General features: G+C 41.5%; 1 protein-coding gene across 1 annotated transcript in view; it reads left to right on the top strand.

The window, feature by feature from the left end:
- Positions 1-25,615, top strand: part of ABHD5 (abhydrolase domain containing 5, lysophosphatidic acid acyltransferase) — a 38,278-nt gene that overhangs the window by 323 nt on the left and 12,340 nt on the right. Inside the window, exons 2-4 of the mRNA XM_090046447.1 lie at positions 18,874-18,959; positions 19,262-19,634; positions 24,280-24,431. Of these exons, the coding sequence (XP_089902573.1) occupies positions 18,874-18,959; positions 19,262-19,634; positions 24,280-24,431 (611 nt within the window). The remainder of the gene's footprint in view (positions 1-18,873; positions 18,960-19,261; positions 19,635-24,279; positions 24,432-25,615) is intronic.

Below are 25,615 nucleotides of genomic sequence, written 5' to 3' on the forward strand. Positions count from 1 at the left end.
CGCTGCCCCCCCTTCCCCTTCACCCCGTGGCCCTCGTAGAGCGGCAGCACTGGAGGGTTCGCTCTGTCGCGGACAGCGGTGTTGCGGTGGTGATAGCGCAGGGGTTGTGGGGAAGCCGGGGAATCCCTGTCACGGGCAGGGCTCGGAGCGAAGGCGGACGAGGTCTCGGGCCTGGCTTGTGTTGAGAAGTTCGTCCGGCTTGACCCCGACCGGGCAGTTGGAGCAGTAAAAAGATACAACCTAGAAGACGTCTTGCCTCTCTCGTATAGGCTGCTGTGTCCTCTGATCATTTAAAAGATACAACTCAGAAGAATTATTGCATCTGGCATATCCGCGGCTGTGTCCTCTGATCATTCTTCATCAGCTTCTGCTCCCTGTGTGCACACCCTAATATCCAGAATAACCCCTTTAATCCATGCTTTCCCCCCACATATTTCCCATTGGCAGATGCTGCATTTTGTCTGCCGGTGTGTATTCCTCTCCTCTTTTACTGGCCTGCTTCCCACCTCTATCCTTCATCCGCACCCCATTTTGCCTTCTCTTGTTTGTCCTGTATCACCCATCTCTACTGTATACCTGATCTTTCTATTCGGCTGTAACAAACAGCTCCCTGACCATGTGCTGCTCCACCATCTCCCAGTCTATTCCCTCCCGCTACACATGAAAATTTCTTTGATCTTCCAGGAATCATTCCAAAATTATGCTGCTCCGTTCCACCTCAGTAATTCTACCTTCATAACACATGCATCTATACCTGTTCCCTGTCTCTTATAATGTATCTTGCCACACATGTACATGTACTCAGTGATAGAAGAAATGGGGCAAGTATATAAGCCTGTTTTCCAAGTGTACATATCTTGCATACTTCCTGTCTTGCATACTTCCTGTCTTACCAAAATGTGTGCTTTTTCTCCCTTACTACTTCTCCTGGGAGCCCCAAATGTCTCTAAACTTTTACTAAGATATTTCTCACACTGCAGCTTTGCACACTTGTCTGTTAAGCAGCTCTCTATAGTCTGAAAGCTGCTGCTTTCACTTTTTTACATAGGAGAGCTACTTGACAGTTACAATTTGTTCCATTGTTTTCTTAAGATTTTCAGAAAATTCTGCTTTGGTGTATGATAAATGCAGTTGATTCTCTAAATATTTAATTAACATTAAAATGCACTTCATGTATGACTGGCTACAGATAGGTTTGTATTTCTTTTGCATATCGTCATCTCTGAGATCACTATGGTTTTAAATCTCAGATATCTGCATCCTTGGTCTCTGTCTGTTCAGATCCCCCTCTATCAGTTATGACATTTCATTTTGTAACTCCCAATTGAAACTCAGCTTGGGAAAATCTGAACCTTCCACCTTTTCCCAAGCTGTTGTTGTTCCTTCACATCCTTCTACTGACCTCTTCTTGCTTTCCACGTATGCTTCAAACATCTCACATTCAAAACACTTAGCTATGTGGCCCAGCCTATATTTCTGCTCTTAATCCTTCTGTCCCTAACTAACTTTAAAACTACTGTTTTCCTGTCATTTTTACAACTTCTGCTGTGCAGCTTCTGTTTGAAAGTGCCTTTCCTTCCTTGTTTGCGTGTCAAATGACCTTCCTCTCTTCATTCACATTCACATTCATAAAATGCATGTCATCAGAAAAGCCTCCTGTTGATGATTTACCAGTAAGTATCTTTGAACTTCAACTCAGACAATGTATGGATTTCTGAAACTTGTAACAAACTGTGTTACTTTCAAATTGGACTCATCACCTACAAGCTCATTCATCACAGAACCTGACTAGACTTGTTATACATCATGATCCAGAGGACTGAGGGTTGCCATGAACCTTATAATACCTCTGCTTTAACTTCTCTTTGGGTGCTTGTTTGGAGCATTAGTTCTGAACTGTATTTGCAACAGATTCCCTATCAGATCCCTACCAGATATCCCTTGCCTGTTCCTTTTTCTAAGAAGCCAGAAGTCATATATGCAATTTTCTGTGGTAATATGACTGATGGCAGCAACATTACCTACAGTTTCCAATTTAAAAGGCTTGATGAAACTTGGCAGATGCACTGGGATGTGCTTATACACTTTAAGGTCCATTCTCTGTTGTTTAGAGTAAAGGAAATTTCCCTCTTCTTTTCCTGTTTTAGCTTTTGCAGTGATAGGGTTCCCTGTAGCCTTTCATATTTTGGTGTCAGTGAACACTTTCACTAACTTAATGTACCTGCATTGCATTGCCATGCTGTCTGGAAAGCTCACATACAAACTGGGTTTTTTTCAGTTTTCACTGTTACACCTACCCTTATATAATCTAGGAAAGGAAGTACTGTGGCCTCTCCTTTGTTTTTCTCTCACTCATGGGTAGAGCCACAATGAAGTGCCCTGAGCACTTCAGGCTCATTTTAAAGCAGCTCCTGGAGCTGTAGGGAAACAGTGGGAGGAAATCCCTTGAACCTTCTCCCTGTCACAGCAGGACAGACTATTTCATACCCCTCAGTTTGGAAATTGCAGGGCATAGTTCATTTCTGTCTATCAGGAACTATTGGGTTTTTTTTCTTAACACCATTTGCCTTAAGAGTCTCATAATTTAAATGTTTGAGGGCCTCAAGCAGAACACCCCTAGGCTAACGACTTTCTGTTCCCTCTCTTCTAAATTCCAATAATTTGTCTTTAGCAGTTATTTTCAGTCAGGGTGCAGCAATAGCTTGGGATGCTGTGAGATCCTTTTAAAGCTGCAGTGCAGTATTAGCACTGTTGGGTGTGAAAACACCTGCTCGTGATTCATAAAATAAACTCAGAGATTTCAAATAGGAATCCATAGCGTCAAAAATATTCTGACTTATTGTAGTGTTTTAAATTCTTTGCAACAGAAGAATTCCTCCATTTTCCATAATTGGAAAAGGAATGAAAGCTAAGAGCTGGCATCAAGGAGGGGTGCCTTGAGGATATCCAGTTGAGAACCACTGGATTAAAGGGTAGGAGGAAGGGCAGCCCCCAGACCTCTCCACAGGTTGCAGGAATTAGGAGGCATTAAGTATAGTTTCAGTAATTCTGTAATGAAAGGAATGAGGAAGAGGAACTGAGCAGTGGAAGTTTACACAGGACTGGAAGAAAACACTGGAGAACTGAGCAATGAGTCTGAGGCTGAGCAGTGTCCAGGTAGATCCCTCCTGCTGTTATGGTCAGGCCTACTGGTAAAGCCTACTTCCTGGGATTCATGCAAACCCCAAGACACAAGTGAAAAAAAAAAAGACTTTCTGAAAGAAGATAAAAACCATGCATCTAATTTATACTTAAATTTTATGGTTTAAAATAAATCCAAATTTCAGGTGTTTTTAATAATTGAACATGCTGCATTGCTGCACACTGGGTGCTCTAGGTCACTATCATAGGAACATGTAAATACAGAGTATGTTGTCAGATGACATGTTGTTTTCAAATCCTGTTCTTGGCTTCCTGTAACTTCAAGTGGAGGATCATGCTCTCTCTTCATTGGTTAATGGACTGAGGACTGTCAAACTGAGACAAAAACTCTCCACCAGTCTGTGTAAACTACTCCTATGCAGAGAAATTCCTGTGTCAGGTTGTGGTGCCCTCTAGCATGCCACAGTGCTCTGCATGGGCTGCCTCCTGAACTGGGAAAAAGAGATCAGGACTCAAATTCCTTCTACCTTAGTAAAAGGTATTGGAGGGGAGATAGTAGTAGTTAGCCTGTAACTCTTTTAAATTTCAATTCAAGCTTTTATGGAAGTACTGCATGTCAGGAAAGCAGTGTTTCAAAATCTGTTGCTGCCAGTAAGCTGGAAAAATGAAAGACTTCCATCCCCCAGACTGATAGCCGAGCACAGGGGTTGGTAGTGTTTTTGGGCAGAATCTTTTTGGGCATAACACCCACAACTTTGACTTGTAAGTTGTTGGTGTGCTGAGGTAGACGGTAGGGGAACTACAAGGGGCCTAATCCTTGTTGTGGCAGTGCAGCCCTGGCCACTTCCCTGCTGCCCACCCTGAGGTGCACATGCCAAGCAAAATGCTTTTGTGTGCCACATTCTGGCACCTGTGCTGGGGGGTTGTCTACCCTCAGTCCAGCACACCAGTTCTAAATACATTTAGATTCACTCTGGGCTCGGTAGTCCATCTTTGCAGCTTGCAGCTGTGCCGGGAGAAATTCTGCCCCTAGGTTTAGACCCTTTTGTGTAGTGCAGTAAACTGACCCTATCTCCTTGTTCTTCTCCCATTATCACTGGGAAGAACATCATCTAGCCCTTCTGAGCTTAAGAAGATCACTGCAATACAGGGTCTTTGGGAGAAATAAAGGGTACATATTGGAAGAGCCCCTGAGGATCTTTCCCATTTAAGAAAATAAGTTGTCACTTATCTGCTACTACTTGGGTAATTCTAATACTAGTATTTCTTGACTTTTAATTGTTGATTTTGCAGTCTGTACATTCATTTAGTGTAGGTTTCTCCTTTATTTTATATTAACAGATAGAAAAAGGTGGTGTAGGAAGGAAGACAAGTACTATAATTACTTGTATCCAAGACAAAGTCCCCACCCCCATGTATCATGGGATGGGGAGCCCCTCATTTAAGATTTGAGTACAAGGTGGCAGTGGCTGCTTGAACCCTGCCTTTGGCTCTAAGGCCTAGCTGGAGCTGCTGCTGCTGCTGCAAGAACTTGTGTGACTGGCTGGGCTGGAGCCAGAGCAACCACGTGCTCCATGTCATGGGCCAGAGCCAGAAGGTAAGTGACAGTAGGACTGGGGGGAGAGATTGAGGTTGTAGTTGGGGTGCAGGCATGGAGGGCAGGTTGGGTGGATAGGTGGCAAGGGGCAAGGTGTTTGGTGGGGGCAGGAGGCAGTCACATTGAATCCTCTTGTACATGCCCCCATGCCACTACCTCTTCTATGCAGCAGTAGTGGGTATGAATTTAAGATGACCCTCCGGTAACTGGATTCTATCCATGGAAAATTATAACAAATTTATAAATTTTCCATGGATAGAGTCTAATTATTGTTGGAGGTACGTGACATTCAGAGTCATCTTGGATTCGGGTAAATATGGTATTTTTTACCAGATTTGGTTTGAGCTGGAAAGATGCAGGTGAGAGACAGAACAGCAGAAAATGGGTCTGAGGAAGAGCAAGATTTTTGAATCACAGAAGTTCTGTAAAGCAATGGGGTGATTCTGGGCTAAGGTGTAGAAAGAAAAAAGAGGAGGAATTTAAGAACAAACTTTCAAGTGATACCTGTGAGGAAGGGCAGAATAGAAACCACCGAAGGAATAAAAGTAGGAAAATCTGGATAGCGTGAGCCTGCCCCATCACATTTTATTTCTTTTATACTTCTGAGTTGACTGCTTACATGTGTAACATTTCAGATTGCCATTCATTTTAAAATTAAGTTGCCTTAAGTAAAGACACAAAAATACCAGTTCTGTTACTGCAGTTTATAAAGTCCATCATATTTTATGTGTGGTCAGGAGGCCGAGGGGCGGGGTGGGGGAGAAGAGAGGACTTTTGTGCCAAAAAATGGTTGGGACTAAATTGGTGCTAGTTTATTTTTGGAATGTCTTGATTGGGTTTACTAAGTACTGTACATGAATCTTAAGACTTGTTGAAAGACTTGTTAACTGGCCATATATTATATATTTCCATTAATCCAGTGCTTGTTAATGAAGTGGTCTAGCAATGACCCATTTACCCATGCTCCAGATTCTTTCAGTTGTTTTACTCTCTTTTCACGTAACCTAAAATACTTAGAAATGAGGGTGCGTGATGTGTAGTACCTTTTTATGTAGACGCTAGATTGATCCTTCTCCTTAGAGAATTCTCATTAATACTAGACTCAGGAGTTCAAAGCAGTAAACCCTGTATTTGAAATGGCATGTGGAAAAGAAGTGGTGTTACAATAGAGACCACCATTCGGGAACTACTGGATGTGTGTGCAGTAAAGCAGATGTGGCTTCATAGCATGTATCCACACAACATGCTAAAGGATTAGATGTGGTCCCCATACAATACATGTGGGAGTTAAGTGAAATATTATGTGCTTTACATTAACTTTTTATATGGTATTGGCTCATGGTTCTTCATTGAGAAACAAGTACTACATGTCCCTATCTTGTGGGACTTGCTATTAAAATCAGACACAGCATTGCAAAGGAAATGATAAAGAATAGGTAAAGAGTAGTTTGCATGAACAAGATTAATACTGAAGGATCATATGATATACTACTTATATCTTAGCTGGCATCTTTTTAGGACTTTTGTGGACTTCTGAATTTGACATAATCCAAGGATACTTTCTGCAGAGAGGGCCAGCACGTGGTTGGTGCTGGAACTCACAAGAATGAATTTTTATGTAGCATTTGTGAGGCTGAAATTGTGTGATACCTAAAGTGTACCACAAGAAATTTCAAAGCCATGGTGGAGGAAGTGGCACAGCAACAGTGACTGCCTAAAGCAGTCGTTCTTGACCTTTTTAGACTGCAGGCGCCCCTCAGAAAATGCCAGCTCTTATCTTTCACTCATGTTTTGACTGTAGAAAAACCACAGACCAATTCTTCTGTTGGAAAGAGCTTGCAGAGACCAAAACAAGTCAGAATGTTTTTGTCACTATGGATCCTGTGTGAAATCGCTGGGTTTATCTTGTGAATTGTGTAAGTATCTGCACATGTAACGGCACTAATATTGCATAGTACCCTCTATCACCCTTAAAAAGATCTCATTATACCCTGGTTGAGAATCAGTGGTCTAAAGTATCCAGATGAGAAATTAGGGAGGAAAGGTAAAGCAGGGTTGAAACTATGCAGGGCTTTTCACAGGAGAAGCTGGGGTAGGATGCAGAGAAGGTAGGGAGAAATTCTAACTTTTCAAGTAACAGTTTAACCAGGTGTAAAGCCAAACATTTAAAGTCATTTGAGGTTGTTTGACTTTCATTAATTTCTCTTTAGACCTAAACCCATGTCACATCTCAAGCTTGTAGAAGCTGTGCACTTTTAAGATTACAGCATGCGCTGAAAGGAAACAGCTGCATTAACTGAATGGCACCGATTTTTAAATTGCTTTGATAGCACCGAACATCAGCTGAACATTTAATAGGTATTAAATATTATGAAAAATGAAGAAGCAGTGCGTCTGATAAACTAAACCTGGAATAGGAGTTCGTAGCCCTGATGTTTAGTTCTAATCCTGCTGTTCAGGTTTAAGTCTCATAACATCTGTGTCTCAGCTTTGGCGTCTATGAAGTTGAAGTAATATCTGTCTCAGTTATGTTGAAGATTAAAGGGCTGTGTGTTAAATAGTAGTTGTTACCCATGTTTGCCTGAAGTCAGTTAGAAGGCAGGGTAGATTTGCACCTTGCAAACTAATTAAATCAGAGATGCATGCTTTCATAAGCAGGAGGCTTAACTTAATCAGATTCTGTATTTTATTAACTATCTCTGTGCTTTATCCTTTAAATAAGATAACTTGGTTGAAGAAGGTCAGTGATTCTAAACTCAATCTTTGAATTTAGGAAACAAAGAAGTGCAAGGCTCTTGCTCAACTTAAATGTCTTGCATGCTTAAATGCATGAATGGCTGTGTTTTCAGATATTTTTATGACTTTACTGAATTTATGACAACATTAGAAATTCTTTTGGTGGTTCTCCTGAAAACTGGCTAGAACTGGAAGAAGGCATTGCATTCAAAATATTGTCTAAGCCTATCCCAACCATGCTATTGGTCTAATAAAAGATACCACACAAAAAACTCCTTACCTTTTGCATATTTCCTAGTCCATCATAGCTACATCGTCCCAACACTACTAGAGGTGATAATGTTACTGGACTTGAGAGAGAGTTGGAAGGTATATTCAATCATAAAGCTCCATAACTTAGCAATCTGCAAACAAAGTTTTGATTAATTGAAATGAGCATTTCTTTGTTTTAGGTACAGGTTCTTTCATAAAGATCCTAGTGACATGCAAAGCCATTAGAAAAGTGTTTTAGGGCTTGACATTGCAAGAATAGTCTACATATGATATTTCCAGGGATGCATTCTGTCACGTTCAGTTTGCTATAGTAAATAAATAGTCCTTCTCTTGTCTCTAGTAGCTAGATTCCCATCCCAACCCCAGCCCCTCCCCCGCTAATATTTTTAGGTACCTGGTTAGATTTACAGGTTTAAATAAAAGTACAGTAGAAGTCCTGCTTAGTCACGAAGAGAGGAAAATACAAAACACCTTACATCATTGTTTTTGCTATTCTGTACTGGGTCTTGTAAAGTATGAGCCTTGCATTTTTTCTAAGTCGTTTTTAGAATTGGATTAGATAAGGGACTGTTTTCTAAACTTGCTAGAATGAATTCTAAGAGTCTTTATGGTACTTGTAGACCCTCTAGATGAAGTATGTGTTTCATAAGCAATGGAGCAGTGTTTTATAAGCTTTCAGGATAGGGATAGGAATGGGACACCAGATTTGTTTGGGGATTTGGAGCATGTGCCACTGGAGAATTGTAGAAGTCAGGAAAATCTGGCTGAGCACTTATGCGGCTCCCTCACTGCTGTGGATTTGCTTGGTGGCCTCCCATCTTTGCTCCTATATTAGCCTCTAATACAGTCTGGTTTGTAAGCAGGCAGGGAGGACTACAGAAAGCTGGTGTTACCATTTTTCTCATGATACTCCTTGTAACTGAAAGCAGGCTGCTTGATTCCAGATCCATCAGGGAATGCCTTCTCACATATCTTGGAAAGCGGGAAAGGAGAAAATCCCAAAGGAAGGCATTAGAAATAATAAAAAAAAAAACTGAGAACCAAAAAACATACACGGGGAAAAAGATAGTGTTAGAAGCAGAAAAAAAGATGGACAGAAAAAGGTTTGGGAAGTAGGAATAGTGTCCATCAGCTGTTCCATTTCAGATGGGGACCTTAACTAACAGCTGGGGAAATATACAACTGTAGTAGTCTTTCTTGCATGAATATGTAGCTTCTTGCCATCATTCCTAATATAGTGGACTTGAGTATCACTTTAATTAATCAGAGTAGAGTCATTGTGAACATCCCATCTTTTTAATTTTTTTAGTGTTGTTACTAGCAAATCAGTAACATTCATATAAAGGAAACTTCAACTAGCAAAATCCATGGTTTCTGAATTACAGGCAGTCCTTGGACTTACGACACAATTGGTTCCTGAAAACTGCGTCTTAAGTTGAAATGTAATTCAGAACTAATTTTCTCATAAGAAACAGTGTTATAAATGGCGGATTGGTTCTTGAACCAAGGCCCGATACCCTATTTTCACCAAAAATACCCCAAAATTTTGTAGTTGATCAATTATAGATGAGTAATATAGCTACATTAATATATTTATATTGTAAATAGCAATCATATTGTTTTAGAAGGACTTCTTTGACATGACTTTGCTGGACTTTTTGAAAGGCTCTTGGTTGGACTTTTTGAAGGGTTCTTGGCTGGAGTCTTGTCAGGAGTCTTGGCTGCGGGTTTTTCTGGAGTCTTGTTTGCTTTCTCGGAGAAAGTGTCCAAGGAAGTTTGGACAGATGTTCTCCAGGAAGATAAGTGACACAGTGAACTTTTTCACTGGTGTGGCATTGCATCGGATCAAGCGTTGTAAGTCGAAACTGGCTTTGTAAAATTGACGGAGGGTGTTGATATATAAACATTGTAAGTGTAAAACATAACTCAAAATGTTGTAAGTCGAGGACTGCCTGTATTTTTACTTTGATATATAGGAGCTAACTGTTCTGAATACAAAGTTCAAGATGCATTAAATACATGAGGAAAGTGTTGTTTTTTACTTCTGACCTAATGCAGCAATATTCTGGAATCAGCTACTAATGTCCTTTTGATGAAATTGGGAGGGCTGTATGCTTCCTAGAAATATTGTGCAGTAGTTTTCAAAATATTTTGCCATGCTTTAAAGGTTGTGAAACACTTGGGTAATTCAGTTACAACAAAGTAATTGCACAGAACAGCTTGCTTGAAATTAGAACATAAGAAGTGCCATACTGGGTCAGACGAGTTGTCTGTCTATCCCAGTATTCCATCTCTGACAGTGTCGGGGTGGTGCTATAGATACAGGGAGAGCATTAATCTATCCCCTATTTAGTACGCTCCCTGGCAGCCACCATTATAGGTTTAGAGATGCCAAAGGCATCCAATATTGGAACTGTTCTTTAGGATTGTTCCTCATTTTTGGATTTTGAAAAGCTTAGTCTTTCAATACTATGTTGCCAAAAAAATAAGATGCAGTATCAGGTTTCATGTAGGGGGCCACCAAGGATGCCTGTAGGTATGCAGAGAAGCTGCTGCGATACAGTGTAATTATAGTGCTTTGGAGCAGTCTCAGTTAATTAATTGAGTCTGTTGTGTGCTAATTAGCACACTCCATTCAACCTTCATGTCTTCTCTATCAGCATCCCTGCACTCAAAATGGCAGCAGGGCTGCTTTAACTAAAGCTCATTTGATGAGGTTTGGTTAAATAATCCCTGCTGCCATTTTGAAGTGCAGGGAGGCCTGCATGTGTGGTGCCTCAGACAAGTCTGTGCTGCTGCATACCTCATGCACTCTTGTCTGGACGCGCCTGGGGAATTTTTTTTAACCCTGCTCTGTTCTCAGGTGGCTTCGCCTCTGTGTCTTATTGGATAGATTGAAGAGCTTCCTGGCATTTATTCCAGGAAAGATAGTAAGCCAGGAGTGGCCCTGCCAGGAAATTTTTCTTAGAAATGAACTAGAAAAGGGAGGAGTTTGGGGTTCCTCAAAGTTCAGGCAAGTAGTCTCCTGAATAAGACTTTGAATAGGATTTTGGTTAGTAGGTTTCTTTCTTAATGTGTTTCTTTTAAGCAGCCCAGTTAAGTTTCCTTTGGTTAATTTTACTTAAAAAGCTCTCCTGCCTTCTAGGCCAATTGAGACTTCTGATTTCTTTAAATCTGCTGGTAAACTTTAACTTCCTTACAAAATGGGTTAATTGCTTTCTATAAAGACAAAGCTCATTAAAGAGATGTGACCAACTTAGTCATGCTTCACTGAACTTATTTTCCCTACTGTGTAACAAGCAGCATCTAAAACGAATACAATTGGTAGGTCACAGAGACATCCTTTTACTTAATGTATTTGCTACCATTTAGCCTAGTGAGCTTGTCTGTTTTTTCCTGTAAAGTCAGTTTCTGTTGCTGTTTGTGGGATGAAGTTAACACAGCAAATGATGAATGAAAAATACTTCTAAAAATAGAGAAGAATGTGCCATCTCTTTCTGCCAGTCAGGATTGCGTGCCCTGTGTCTTGTGACTAAGCCCTCAGAAGAAACAGGTAATGATATCAATGAATCAGGTACAAGGGGAGTTTATACAGGTGCTCTGGGAGTGGGGGGGTGCTTTAATTAGATTAAAGCGCCCAGAACATCACGTGTATCAACTTCCCCATGCTGAAAAGTGTGTGGCGGGGGAGTGGAGGGAGGCTTAACTGAAGCTCATTGAACAAGTTTTGGTTGATGCGCCGCAGCCGCCATTTTTAGCGTGTGGACACTGGAGGCTGCAGGAGCGTGACAATTGCCACGCTCCAACAGACTCAAATCAAGTCTGCTCTGACACACTGTAATTGCTGCGTGTCCAAGCAGCCTTGCTACACGTGTATAGGTGATCAAGCCTGTTGACTTTTATTTTGAATCATGCTCTGAAGTTGCAAGTCTGCCTGCACATCTAAGTTTCATTTTCCCAGTCTTGTGCAAATAATTTGGATTAGGGTAATGGATTCTATTTCCAGATTGTACAGGGCGGTGAAGTGATCATCTCTGTGTGTTTGTCAAACTGGATTTCCCCAAATTTTTCAGTTGCTCCAGGTCCTCCTGTCTTATTAGGTTTATGGCTGTTGTATGCAACTGAGGAGTGGCAGCCAATACATACATCCAGTCATAGGGGGAGTAACAGCAGAGTTGTTTTGTTCATCTGCCAAGGGCTGACAGGGAAATTAATGTTTCAGTGTGTGAATTGGAGTAAATGAACTCTTCAAAACTAGCCCTTGTCAAATAATTCTACACAGCTTTGAAATTGATTGTGACATTAGGATTAATAAATAGTGGATATCTAGGTCATCAAGGCCAGCTACTGTGGTAATTTTTTTCACAAGAGTAGGCATGGTAACCCCTCATGTCAGGGCCAGTTCCCCCATTGTAGGTAATTATATCCTGCCTACCTACAACTCTACTGCTGTTTTAAAAAAGGGTAGTTATTAATTGTCTCCTTTCCTCACCAAACACACAAGCTTGTGTAGTGTTTCTGGTTAAAGAATGACTGACTTCTGCAACTTTAAAAATAAGGGAAATAATCTTTTGTTGTAGATCGTATGTAAAGGCTGTAAAGGTTATTTGAGTGTTATAAAGCCATAGTGTAGTTCTGTGGAAATCTTGACAGCAGCATGCAAATGTTTGTGAAAACTAGTTTACTATTCTGATCTTGTTAACATTGTTACATAGATGAGAGGACCTCCTCTGAATACAGTTGCATAAAAACTCTGTAAAAAATATTGGTGGCCAGCAGAACCTTGTCTCCTTTAGAATTGTAACTACTTTTAGTGCAGTGGAGCTGCATTGGTGTTAAACAGAAGAATCCTTCTAAAAAAAAGGATTGTGTACACAAGGACCCTGCACTGCAAGTAGCCACCATCAGTATTTGCCACTATTGGAAGAGTAACTGTAGATCTTAAAATGGCTGCTATCAATATCCTTTGCATTCCCCAGATTCCATTTAAACTTCTCAAAAAGGATAAATTCAGTGAGGCATTTGTATGGGCATGTCCTGCACAGACCTGAGGACAATATTGGTAGCGTAGTTGTTATCTTTCCGCTATCATTGCAAAAACTAAGTTAGAGACCAAAGACATTGTAGAAGGATGGGATATCAGTGGACCTCTAAACAGGTCAGTTGTGTGATGTTCTGACAGTAGGACATGAATGGCTCAGTATGAAACTAATAATTGCTTTGGCCATTGCTACTACTTTATCTGCTTGATATGTTCTGTCTTGGGTTTCGCTGCTGGTTATATTAAGAAATTATTATCTCTCAAAATATAAGCGCTACTATTTCATCTGTCTAAAATTGGGATATTGAAGATCTGAAATGAAGAAATTCTTTAACTGCAAACCTTACATTTTCTTTCATACTTCATTTTCCTACTGGAAGAAGCAGATTTACTTGTTCTTTCCAGTTTTACAGAGCCTGTTCTACCCTAGATGTTTCACAGACTTGAAAATGATAAACCATTAAAATGAAGCCTCTTGCTTTCATTTAAAACACAGACTTAGCACAGAGAAACAAAAGGAACTCTGCCTTCTGAAGAAGGAAGAAAGTTTGCCTATCTCAAGGAAGTATATAAGTACCAGAGGTTACTATCAAGTTGCTGGTTGTTCTTCCTCATGCAGTATACAGTGACCAATCTGATAAATTGCCAATATTAGGATGAAGAAATAAACCTGAATTTAAGTAATTCTATTTTTCTTAAAATTCTTCATGTAATTTTATTTCAGCAAATTGTCTTTTTCACACATGCCTTTTGGGCAGCAGGTACAAAGTGTCTTGGACAGCAGGTACAAAGTGTCTGTCCATAATTGTTTCTATTGGCATTTTAGAGCAAGTTGAATTCTTCCTTAAAGTACAGAGGTGCCTAATGAGTGAAGCATTATAATTTTTCAGAATGACTAATGCTATTTTGGAAGTGACATTAGAATTAGGCCTGTGTGAAGCGGCTAGTATTCACTTTGGATTCGGCCAATTGGGGGGACAGTGATTAAATTGAGTGATTCAGATCACTGTCCCAAAACAATCTGGCCAAATCTGATTGCTGCTGAATGTCTAAATCAGACAGGCCTATCCCTCACCCACTCTCCCAGCCCCAGGAATGGCTGCCCTACCTGACCCAGCTCCTGGCACTTTGGGGGAAAAAAGCCCCACCTCAGTGGGTGCTGCTGGGTGGGGGAGGGTGATCCCCGCTGCCCCCCACTGCCCCATGCTGCATGGGGGGGCTCTGCATGACCCCTCTGGATTCTCCCCTGCTCCCCTAGTCCTCCGCCATGGCTGCCCTGCCCACTGTGGCTCCGGCCCTTTAAGAAAAAAAAAAAAAAAAGAGAAAAACTCCCTGGACTCATCATTGCTGTAGGTGGGGAGGCTGCTGCAGGAGCGATGAATCCTGGGGGTTTTCTCGTTGTTGTTTTTTTTTCTTAAAGGGCCAGAGCTGGGACGGTGGGGGCAGTCATGGGGGGACTGAGGGAGTGATGGGGAGGTTGGGGGGCTCAGGGCAGAGCCCCCTACACAGCATGGGGCAGTGGGGGGCCAGCGGGGATTGCCCCCCCCGCCGCCTGGCAGCACCTGGTAGGTGAGGCCTTTTTTTTTTTTTAAAGCACCAGGAGCTGGGGCAGGTGGGGCAGCCATGAGGGGGCTGAGGGAGCGGGTGGGGGGAGCAGGTAGGAGATGGGGCCTGACAGGGGTCTCCCTATGGTCCCCTCACCCCTCCTCCAGGCCCCGCCTCCCCTGCCCCCTACTTGCCAGGTCGTGAGTCCAGCTGTAGCTCTGTGCTGCAGCCACTGGGGACTATCCGAATCATTGAAGCTCTCCGAATCTTTTCTGAAGATTCAGAGAACTTGGAATTGCTTTGGACCTTTTGATTAGTCCCAAGATTCGATTCAGATTTAGAGATTCAGCCACTGAATCGGGCCAAATCTCCTTCGAATCGAATCACCACCCAAAGTTTTGCACAGCCCTAATTAAAATCTAATTGATGAGAGAGTGTGTAGCTATAAGTACACAACATAACTAGATTACTGAATATTTATTCTCAGTTTCAGGTATATGTATTAGTGAGGGTAAGAAATAAAATGTAATGACTGAACGATGGACTTTTTTCATGGTGCATCAACCTGGTCATATCAGTATTTTTGTTTCTAGTTTACCCTGTGTGACTTTTACACATGGCTTAGGAATGTATAGTTTCTTGCTTGAGGGCATAGGAAGAATATTTGTGTGTTAAGCTGTTGGGTTCTTCAGTTGTGCATTCACTTTTTTTCTTCTGAGTATATTCGTAGATTACTTAACATAAGAGTACTGTTGATACCAAGGTATTGTTTACTTAGTTTTCAAGACCATCATTCACTAAAATAAAGTTGATATATCAAGTGAAAAAATATTTTGAAAACTACCTGAACTTTGCTGTGCAAATTAATGGAATAATAGCTAAATTGGTTTGTGCTGGTGCCAATATATATTGTTCAATAGCAACTTAAATTTTGTATAGATACACTTGTAGAACAGCTTTGATTAAAAACTATTCTCAGATACCTGGAAGAGGCTAAGCGCCTTCAGGCCTAAGACTGTATGGATATATGCCAGAAAAGTGTATATTGTTATATTTTTTAATGTATGTGGTTTATAGTTTCATAGTTTCTAGGGTCAGAAGGGACCTGAGTGGATCATCTAGTCCGACCCCGCGCCATGGCAGGAAAGAGTACTGGGGTCAAACGACCCCAGCAAGGTGTTCATCTAACCTCCTCTTAAAAACCCCCAGGGTAGGAGTCTGCACCACTTCTCTTGGAAGTTGGTTCCAGATCCTAGCTGCCCTGACCGTGAAGTAGCGCCTCCTGATATCTAGCCTAAATCTACCCTCTGCCAGCTTGTGACCGTTATTCCTGGTCACTCCTGTCAGTGCTCGGGGGAACAGGGACTCCCCCAATGCCTGCTGATCCCCTCTGACTAGTTTATAACAGGCCACTAGATCCCCCTTCAGCCTTCTCTTTTGGAGGCTGAACAGGTTCAGGTCCCGTAGCCTCTCCTCATAGGGCCTGCCCTGCTGTACCTTGAGCATGCGAGTGGCCCTCCTCTGGACCCTCTCCATGCTGTCTACATCCCTTTTGAAGTGCGGCGCCCAGAACTGGATGCAGTACTCCAACTGCAGCCTGACCACTGTCGCATAGAGGGGGAGGATCACCTCTTTGGACCTGCTCAAGATGCATCTGTGGATGCATGACAAGGTACAGTTGGCCTTCCTGACTGCCTCTCCACACTGCCAGTCCATGTTCATCTTGGAGTCAGTGATGACTCCAAGATCCTTTTCTGCCTCTGTGCTGACAAGAGGGGAGTTCCCTAACCTGTAGGTATGGTGCCAGTTGTTCCTCCCATGGTGCATCACCTTGCACTTGTCAGTGTTGAAACCCATCCTATTTTCATCTGCCCACCCTTGTAACCTGTCTAGGTCCGATTGTAGCCTGTTGCATCCTTCCAGTGTGCCCACGTCCCCCCACATCTTAGTGTCATCAGCAAATTTGAACAGGGTGCTTTTTACCCTCTCGTCCAAATCACCGATGAAGATGTTGAACAGTGCGGGCCCGAGGACCGAGCCCTGCGGAACCCCACTGCCCACGTCCTTCCAGGTTGAGAAGGACCCATCCACTACCACCCTCTGGGTGCAGCCCTCCAGCCAGTTGGCAACCCATTTGACTGTGTGGGTGTCAACACCACTGTCCCCCAGTTTCTTAATGAGAACGGGGTGAGAGACAGTGTCGAAAGCCTTCTGGAAGTCCAGGAAGACTATGTCCACTGCTACCCCTGCATCTAATGATCTGGTGATCTGATTGTAAAAGGCCACCAGGTTGGTCTGACAGGACCTGCCACTGATGAACCCGTGTTGTTGCCCCTAAGCTTGCAGTCCCCTGATGGCCCCTCATGGATGTGTGCCAGAATAATTTTCTCAAACAGCTTGCCTAGGATCGAGGTAAGACTAACCGGCCTATAGTTTCCTGGGTCCTCCTTCTTCCCCTTTTTGAAGATGGGAACCACATTGGCCCTCTTCCAGTCCTCCGGCACTACACCAGAGCACCACGAGTGCTTGTAAAGCCGTGCCAGGGGTCCTGCAATGACCTCGGCCAATTCCTTTAGAACTCTAGGGTGGAGATTGTCCGGACCGGCTGACTTGAATACGTCCAGCCCCTCCAGAAGTTCCCTAACTAGTTCCTCACTAACCCTTGGCCCTGGTGTGCCTCCCTGGGGCCCAAGGGGGGCCCAGCAGGGAGGTGACTATTCTGGTCCCTACTTAGGAAGACGGAGGCAAGGAAATCGTTAAACCATGTTAGCTTAGTCGTCTGGTGTGATGACCAAATTTCCCAACGTGTCCTGCAGGGGCCCCACATTACCCGGAACCTTCTTTTTCCCCCCTATGTATTTGAAGAAGGACTTCTTATTGTCCTTCATCTGAGAAGCTAGTCCTAATTCCATCTCTGCCTTGGCCTTCCTGACTGCCCCCCTACGTCCCCGAGCGACTGCAGTATAGTCATCCCTGGTGATGTACCCTTCTTTCCAATGGGTGTACACCTCCCTTTTAGCAAGGAGACATTCCCGGATGCTTTTGGTGAGCCATGGAGGCTTGTATGCCCTCCTGCTCCCTTTGATCCTCATTGGGATTACCTTCCTTTGGGCTTGGAGGATCATCTCCTTAAGGAGCGACCACTCTCCTTGGACACCTGGCTCCCCTCCCCTCTGGGACCTCAGCGCTTCCCCAACTGTCCTCCTTAGCTCGTTGAAGTTTGCCTTCCTGAAATCTAGGGCCGCTGCCTTACTGTAGGCCTTTGCCACCTTGCGCTGGATGGTGAATTCCAGCAGGTGATGATCACTGTCACCCAGGTGGTCGAGCACCTGCAGCCCCCTCACCAGGTCATCACCTGTGGCCAGCACTAGGTTCAACAAGGTGTCTCCCCTGGTGGGGCTGTGCACCTCCTGGGTTAGATGGATGTCCTGCACTCTGTCTAAGAACCTACGTGAGTGGTCAGACCTGGCTGACTGCTCTTCCCAGGAGATGTCTGGGAAGTTCAGGTCCCCCATGACTACCACATCCTTAGACTTCACTACCTCTGTGAAGCTGACCTAAGAATTTCTGGTCAAACTCTTCCCCCTGGTTGGGAGGTCTGTAATAGACCCCCACCGTTAAGTCTCTCTCCCCTCGACTGCCTTGTACTCTAACCCAAAGCACTTTAGAGTGCCCCTCCCCTGACTCCTTGCTAATTGACGAGGATGTGTATTCCTCCTTAATATAGAGTGCGACGCCCCCACCTCTCCTTCCTATCCTGTCCCTCCTGTACAGCCTATAGCCCTTGACATTCACCACCCAGTCATGCGTTGAGTCCTACCAAGTTTCAGTTATCCCCACTATGTCCAGGCTGGTGTCAGCTAGCAGTTTACGTGTTACCCCAATAGAACACATGCTTGTGGTGTGGACAGATGTAACAATTTAAATGTTTCCAAGTGAAATGCACTTGAAAATGATTCAAACAGTAAACATTTTGGCCAGTGGGCACAGGTGTGGCCCTGTGGGGTTCTGGCTGGACTATTTCATTGTTGCAGCCTCCTCTAGTGCCTGCCAGGGGGACCAGAGCAGACTGCAACAACCTGCTGCTCTGCTCTTAACTAGGGACAGGAAGGATAAGAGCAGGGAGAACTGAGAGCAGAGCAAATAGCATTCTCAAGTCCCATGAACATTTCCCCTCCCCCTTAGTGGGAATTGAGGGTGGAAGGCTGTTCAGTGTCAGTGGGGCCCTAGGCTTCTAATAAGTCATTAAGCCCAGGTCCAGCATCAGCCCCAGTCTTCCTTCATTGTGCTTCTGGGTTCACAAACAGTGAAACACTCCAAAATATTACTGAATTTAAAGAGGTATGAATTTGGAGTTTTTCTGCCACTTTCAGAACATTTTAAAGGTCCTGTATGTGTCCAGCTGCTCCTTTGAAATGCTTTAAAGGCATTTGCTTAAGTGTTAATTTGTCTTAATTTATATGCACACCAACTTCACGTAATGCAGGAAAATAAGTCATCTTGCTCAAAGGAACATTTATTTTTATTACTGTCATTCTAGGTCAGGATGGCTGTCCAGTTGGCTTCCTGCATGGTGTCCCACATCCTTGCCACATCTTAAAGACGCAGAAGAGAAAATACTGAAGCGTAAGGTTTTTTTCCTTGTTTGTATTTGTTTTTATTCTGTATACATTATAGTGAAGCATATGAAGAAGTACATATACTTTTGATTTAAAGTTCTATCCAGAACAATCACTTGGGGATTTTGGTTTATTTTTTTTAACTATTTTTTTGCGTCAAATGAAATAAATATGGAATTCTCAGTAAGTTCCTTCTTGGGACCTTTGATTTTGCTCTGATAGGTATTTGGTGTTCCAGCCTTAGGTTTTCATAGGTTAGAGGTGACTAATGAAATATAAAGTATCAAAATAGCGTTTCTCTTTTTTCAGGTATCACCAGCACATACAGTAAACAATATGTCTACATATCCAATGGAAATAAAATATGGACGCTCACATTCTCTCAGGACCTTTCACTTAAAACTCCACTTATTCTCCTTCATGGATTTGGAGGAGGTGTTGGACTTTGGGCTCTTAATTTTGAAGACCTTTGTGAAAATAGAACCGTTTATGCAATTGACCTCTTGGGATTTGGGCGTAGTAGTAGACCACACTTTGACACTGATGCGGAAGAAGCAGAAAATCAATTTGTAGAATCTATAGAAGAATGGAGACAGGCAGTAGGGTTAGACAAAATGATTTTCCTTGGACACAACCTAGGAGGATTCCTGGCTGCTGCTTACTCGCTGAAGTACCCGTCAAGGTATGTAAAAACAAAGATAAAGGCTGTAGTTTACTAATTGTTGATCTGTACTTTTATTTAGTTAATCTCTCTATGAATTAATTTAGATATATGACTAAGTTGAAGCAATTAGTACTTCTTTAAATCAAGTCTTAAACCATCACCTAGTTTTAGCTCTAAAACACAAATTGTGTTAAGCTCCAAGTTTACATGTTAAGAGCTTTTGTTAAATATTCCCTTACAATGGTGTGAACCTAAATAGAAAATTGCATGAGAACCAAATAGTCAAGCCACTGTTCTGGTTTTTAAAATGTATATAATCAGAATTAATTACATATTGTAGAGTGATTATTCTGTGGTAATGTACTTTACATTTCAAAACATCAATACATATTTACAGATTGTTTTCATACCTCCAAAGCCACAGCTGCATTTACATACTATAAACTGTACTGGTATGCTTCCCTCAATAAGCAGAATGAACAAACTAATGTCCCTTTAGGAGATTTTTCTGATATTTAGGCTCCATTACTCTCGTCTTCTATTTCCCCTGTTCTTCTGTAAATAGGTGTATTGCATGTCTCAACTGTTTCAATTAGAATGTAACATTATACCCAAATTATTATGTTTGGGTAAATGTATCTTTTTAAAAGTAATTTACACTTCTGTTTTTAGTATCCTCCCCTTGTGACAGGTAACAGACAAACAGAAAAGATGGCTGTTTTCCCTGTCATTTTAAGGTTTCTTCTCTGCCAAGTGATGGAAGAAAAATATTTTGCTCAGTTTTGTATGAAAAGCTAATTCATGATATCTGAGCAAAAATACAATACATTGTTTTACTCCTTCCAATGGAGGAATTTATTATAAGGAGCATAAATATACAGGATGGATGTAGGGAAATCCCACAGGGATACAGGAGTCCATTGCTGCAGAACCCATATCATTTTTAAAAATTGCTGCTGTAAGTTATCCTAGACCTGTAGGCTGTTTGTGGTTTTTTCCCTTGAAGTATTTCTGAATGAGTAAGGGTTGTTCTTTTGTGTGCAGATCTTTTGTTGTGTCTTTGATCTCCCTTTTGGGGTTGTCAAGTGACTTCCTTGAAGGTAAATAAGATGCGTGATCATCAAACTGCATGCACTCCAGATGTGCTGTCATTTCTGATAGGTGGCTATGAATCTGCATTGAACAAAACAATGTTACCTTCTCCTACAATGGTCTTGAAACAAGGCGTATTCTAAATTGGGTGGCCAACCTATGGCACCAGTGCCACAAGTGGCACAAGCAGCGTGCATGTGTGGCACGTGGCAGATCTAGTAGGGGGCATGCAGCACAGAGGCTGATACAGCAGGAAGCAGAGCAGCAAATTAGGCAGGGAGCACAGTTCTGGGAACAGAAAGCAAAGCTGCCCATTGGGCTGGAGAAGGGGATCAGAGTGGCACTTGGGAAGGATGTGACATTGTTATCAAAAAGATTGGCCTCACTGTTCTAAAACATTTATCATGGGTTGTGCTAATATAAAATCTCTGGTTCTAAGTAGCTGTTTTGCTCTAAGCATTATTCTATGGTGACTTTGTTTAAACTTTTTAAAAAGTACATTTCTATATGTGATGTCCTACTACTGTATTTAGCGGTAGTTAGCTGTGTTAATCTGAAGTTAGGCAGAAGGCAGAGCAGAGTGGCACCTTATAGCAACTAATTCATTCAGAGGCACTTGTTCAGAACACTGTGTACTGGAGTAATTGTTCATTGCAGTAATACTTAGGCCAAAGTCAGGGATCAAGTCATGGTTCTGGTAACAAAACAATGGGCCGTGCCCCACAATTAACTGATAGGTCCTTGTGACTAAATAAATATCAAAGAAAAGCATTATATTTGCCATTATAATATTGAACTTTCATTAGTTCAAGGTCCATTTCTGACCTCAATCCTCCTAGTTAACTTGTATCCATAGGCTGGAAGACAGCCAGGGCTACTACGATGGTTGGATAATAGTTTTAGCAACTGTTTGACTTAAGTCTTAAATGTACCACTTTAGATTTCTTTGTTGGAAAACCAATTGTCTTTGGCAGTGCTGTAGCTTGATCTGTTGCCACTAATCAGACATAAAATGCTTCACAGTTAGGGCTTGTTTGGGGGGGGGGGTTGGGTTTTTTTGACTGATCGATACTTTTTTTGCTGTAGCCTTCACATAGCACCACTTAGAGGATGCATGTCCTACCAACCAAAATCTTGCTTTGTCAAGGATGAGTGTTGGTTTAACTGGGATATGCTTCTCAAGTGGGCTTGTGCTTGATCTGTAAGGAAAGCCAAAGGAGTTGTTTATAAAGTTATTTCCCTGTTAAACATACTTCTCTCTTCTTCCCCACTTCAACCCAAGGAAACATCAATCTCTGAAATTACATTTTCAGATTTTTCAGTTTTCTAATACAGTTTTTGTCCTTCATTTTAATTTAGATGGATTAAAATTAATGAATAAAATTCTGGTTTCTAAATCTCATGGCAGGTGTTCCTCCAAAGAGAAAAACTGACATAATTACCTTAGGTAGTAGAGAAGCACTGATATACTTTCCTTGCTATTTCACTCTATTCCATGTAATATATATTATTTTTCTTTTTTTCTGCATTATACGAATTCAGATAGTTTGTAATACATGGTCTCTGCCTCTCCAAAAATGCTTTGGCTTCTTCTTTTCATATGTAATAGCATGTAACCAGCAGTTAGAAGCCAGCATTCAGGAAACTGAGATACAGGGTTCTGGTTTAGAAGGGATACTGGTTTACGAGCTGAAGTATAAAGATGCATCTTTAACTCACCAGGCTGGGAAGAATCCATAGGAGCATGTTATTCCATAATTATTCTCTGAAGCATCTTCTAAAAATTACTGTTGGAAATAGGAGACTGTAACAGGATGGAACACAGGTCTCCCTTGCAGTTCTTTTGTTTCTTTGATTTAGATTGAAGATGAAATTCTGTATCTTCAGGCCCCTGTATTTAAACTGGGATTTGTTTGTTTAGTTTGTGCTCTCTGATCCCAAACCTTATATCTTTCTTCAGATAAAATCCAGGACCCAATGTCAAATCAGAACAACCAGGAGGAAGATTTTAAGAGCATATAGGATCAGGTGGATAAAAAGAGAACTATGTTGCTATGAATGTATATCTGTTTTTGACTGCATTGTAAATTTACTACATGGTGCCAACGTAGTGCCTGGGACATAGTAATGTCTGAGCCCAATGGCCTTAATCCAAAGACCTCTTAAAGACAGAGATTCTTAACATTATACATCATGTTGAACCCCTTTTTAAAAAGGCAGTTTCTTATCAGTCATCTTCTCTTCGGTGTCTCTAGTGCTTAGTTTTAAAAAAGGAATAGCCAAGGAAGGGTAGCATTAAGAATCAAAAGAAAAATAAGTATCCTTTACTCTGGTGTTCTTTGCTGTTTTGATTATGTACAGCTTTTAGATATACTATTTTTCCTCTTGGCTGTAGGACACTGATTCCTTTATTAGTACCACATTCATGGCCCCCATTGCTTAAATTCTGTACTGCACTGTCTCACTTCTCTAGTTTTATGTCACTTGCAAGTATGATCATGTTTGAACTGACAGCTAAGAAATATCATTGTATTCCAAATCTGGGGGTGTTTTTTTTGTTTGTTATGTTTTCTTTTTTACACCTGATAGCCAGACTCAGCTTTCCGAATCTCCTCTGGAATCCTTTTTGAGCATGGTCAGTGTATCTAAACTTAGTGTCTTTGGTCTTGCTTAAAAGAGGGGGGCACATCCAAAAGAAAAAAGGAAATCAACTTGCTGAAGCCATATGGGCTAGGGACAGATATTCAAAAAGCCTGAGTCCTGAATTGATTAAATCTTTGCAGGTTAGTCTAACCTGGCTAAACTAAATCACTTTGTAACTGCACAGACATCCCCTCTGGACTGAAAAAATTCAGACACATGCTTGCAGTAGGTCAGGCTAGAAGCTGGAGGGGCACTACAGCAGCCCTTTCTTCCCATCCATAGTGCTGAGCTTAGTGGGGTGTGGCCGACCCTGGCAGGATGCTCTGTTTATTCCCTCCCCCTTCCTAAGCAGCCCAGCCGGGAATGTTTATCATGACTAACATTTGGCAACATGTAGGGGGCTTGGTGATCGGATGCTTTTGCTGTAATTGTTTACTCCTAATTATTGGTGTGCATTTCTTTTTCCAGAATGAACAGAGCATTATTTTAATTGTAGAGCATTGCTAGGCAAGTTGTACAGGCTGAAATTGCAGAGAACCAGACATGCTTTTTGTGTGAAAGAATGCAGTTGAAAAGACCTGCATATATGCACATGAAACTTCTTTGTTGTTCTAGCATTGGTATTCTTTTGGAACCAATTAACTACAGCTCTGGTTTATGTCTACATGCAGCTAGTAAAGATTAATAGAATGCTTGTAGACAGAATACTGAAAACATCTGTTGCTGCTTTTCTTTTTTTATTTGTCTGTTTGTTTGTTTTCTGATGCCAGTTATTGAGGAATCAAAAGCTAAGCCATAGGATATAAAGATGATGATGAATGGCATATGTTGCATCATCTACAGATACTAAGACTTGATCATTCTCAATAATTAGTTATGCAAGGTTGGTTTCACATACACTAAACTTCAGAACCTCTTTTGCCAACAGGGTAAAACACCTTATCTTAGTGGAGCCATGGGGTTTTCCAGAGAGGCCGGACAATGAACAAGAGAGACCAATTCCAATCTGGATCAAAGCACTAGGAGCTATGCTGAGTCCATTCAATCCATTAGCTGGGCTCCGGTTAGCAGGACCCTTTGGTGAGTGTTGTTAATATTTTTAAAGTACTACTTTTAATACTTTAAAAATTAATATAAGGCAAATATTTTATTAAGATGTTCCCTACTTAAAAATAGTTTTGGGGCTATCACTTCTCAAGCTACCATCACTCTGTCATGGTCTTTTAACTGGGAATTAAATCTTAGTGGGATTTTAAGCTTTCATTTGCATTTAAACTACCTGTGTTACTTAACTATGTATTTTTTGGAATGCAGACATGAAAAATATGGGGGGGTAGTTTTGCGGGGTGGTTTAAGCATGATTAAACTAATTAGATTTTGGACATAGCAATTTATGTTACTACACCAAACACAAAATTATTCTTTGGAGTTAAATCTGTTCTAATGTAGTTAGCAGGGCTTCTTAATTATCAAAGAGATTATCAGAAATTAACTCAAACACATAACACACTAACTTTAATTCAGTTCAGTATTTCTTATTTTTGGTAGGTTGTAAAATTTCTCATTTAAAATATCTTGCTGGGCTAAAGAAGAACTATTCTGACATGGAACTTGTGCAGTCATGTCTCACAGATGTAAAAATAAATTAATCTGTTGTGAATCTCCATGAACCAGCTGTCTTCTTATTTGTAATAACTAAATAAAATAAAACAGGGAGAAAAGTTTGTTTTATCTCTGAACATCTTGTTGTAGATAGTGGTATGTTTTTGTGTTCAGGAGACAATAATTAAGTCCATCTATGAGGTAGAAACTCCATATCTTGATTTTTTTTAGATTTATGGTCAATTCCAAAAAGCACTCTAGAATCTAAACTGTGACTTAAGCAAAAATTAACAGAAATCTACAAAGTGCAATCTACCAAAAAACTGGAAAAGCCTTACTTAAATGTTTAGGGGCTAAAGAATTCCTAGCCCCTATAGTTTTTACAAGTAAAATCCTTGAGCCATCTAAAATTTTGTTTCTGTGTGTGGAACAGAACTGTCATTGTGAGCAAAGAATGTAAGATTCATAACTTCAGGTAGAGAGAGTGAGAGAAAGCATGATTTTGTAGCTTTGTGATGAGAGGGCTTCCTGGGAGATCCTGGATTCCGGTCCTGGTTCCCAGGGCAGTTTATGCATTTTATTGAATGACTTTTAATGAAAAGTACATAAACAGTCCCTAGAGCAGTGACTGGAATCCAGGAGTCCTAGGGGGAATGCTTTCA

This window comes from Crocodylus siamensis, chromosome 5 (genome assembly GCF_052110815.1).
Source record: "Crocodylus siamensis isolate JL-2025a chromosome 5, ASM5211081v1, whole genome shotgun sequence".
NCBI classification, from domain to species: domain Eukaryota; kingdom Metazoa; phylum Chordata; order Crocodylia; family Crocodylidae; genus Crocodylus; species Crocodylus siamensis.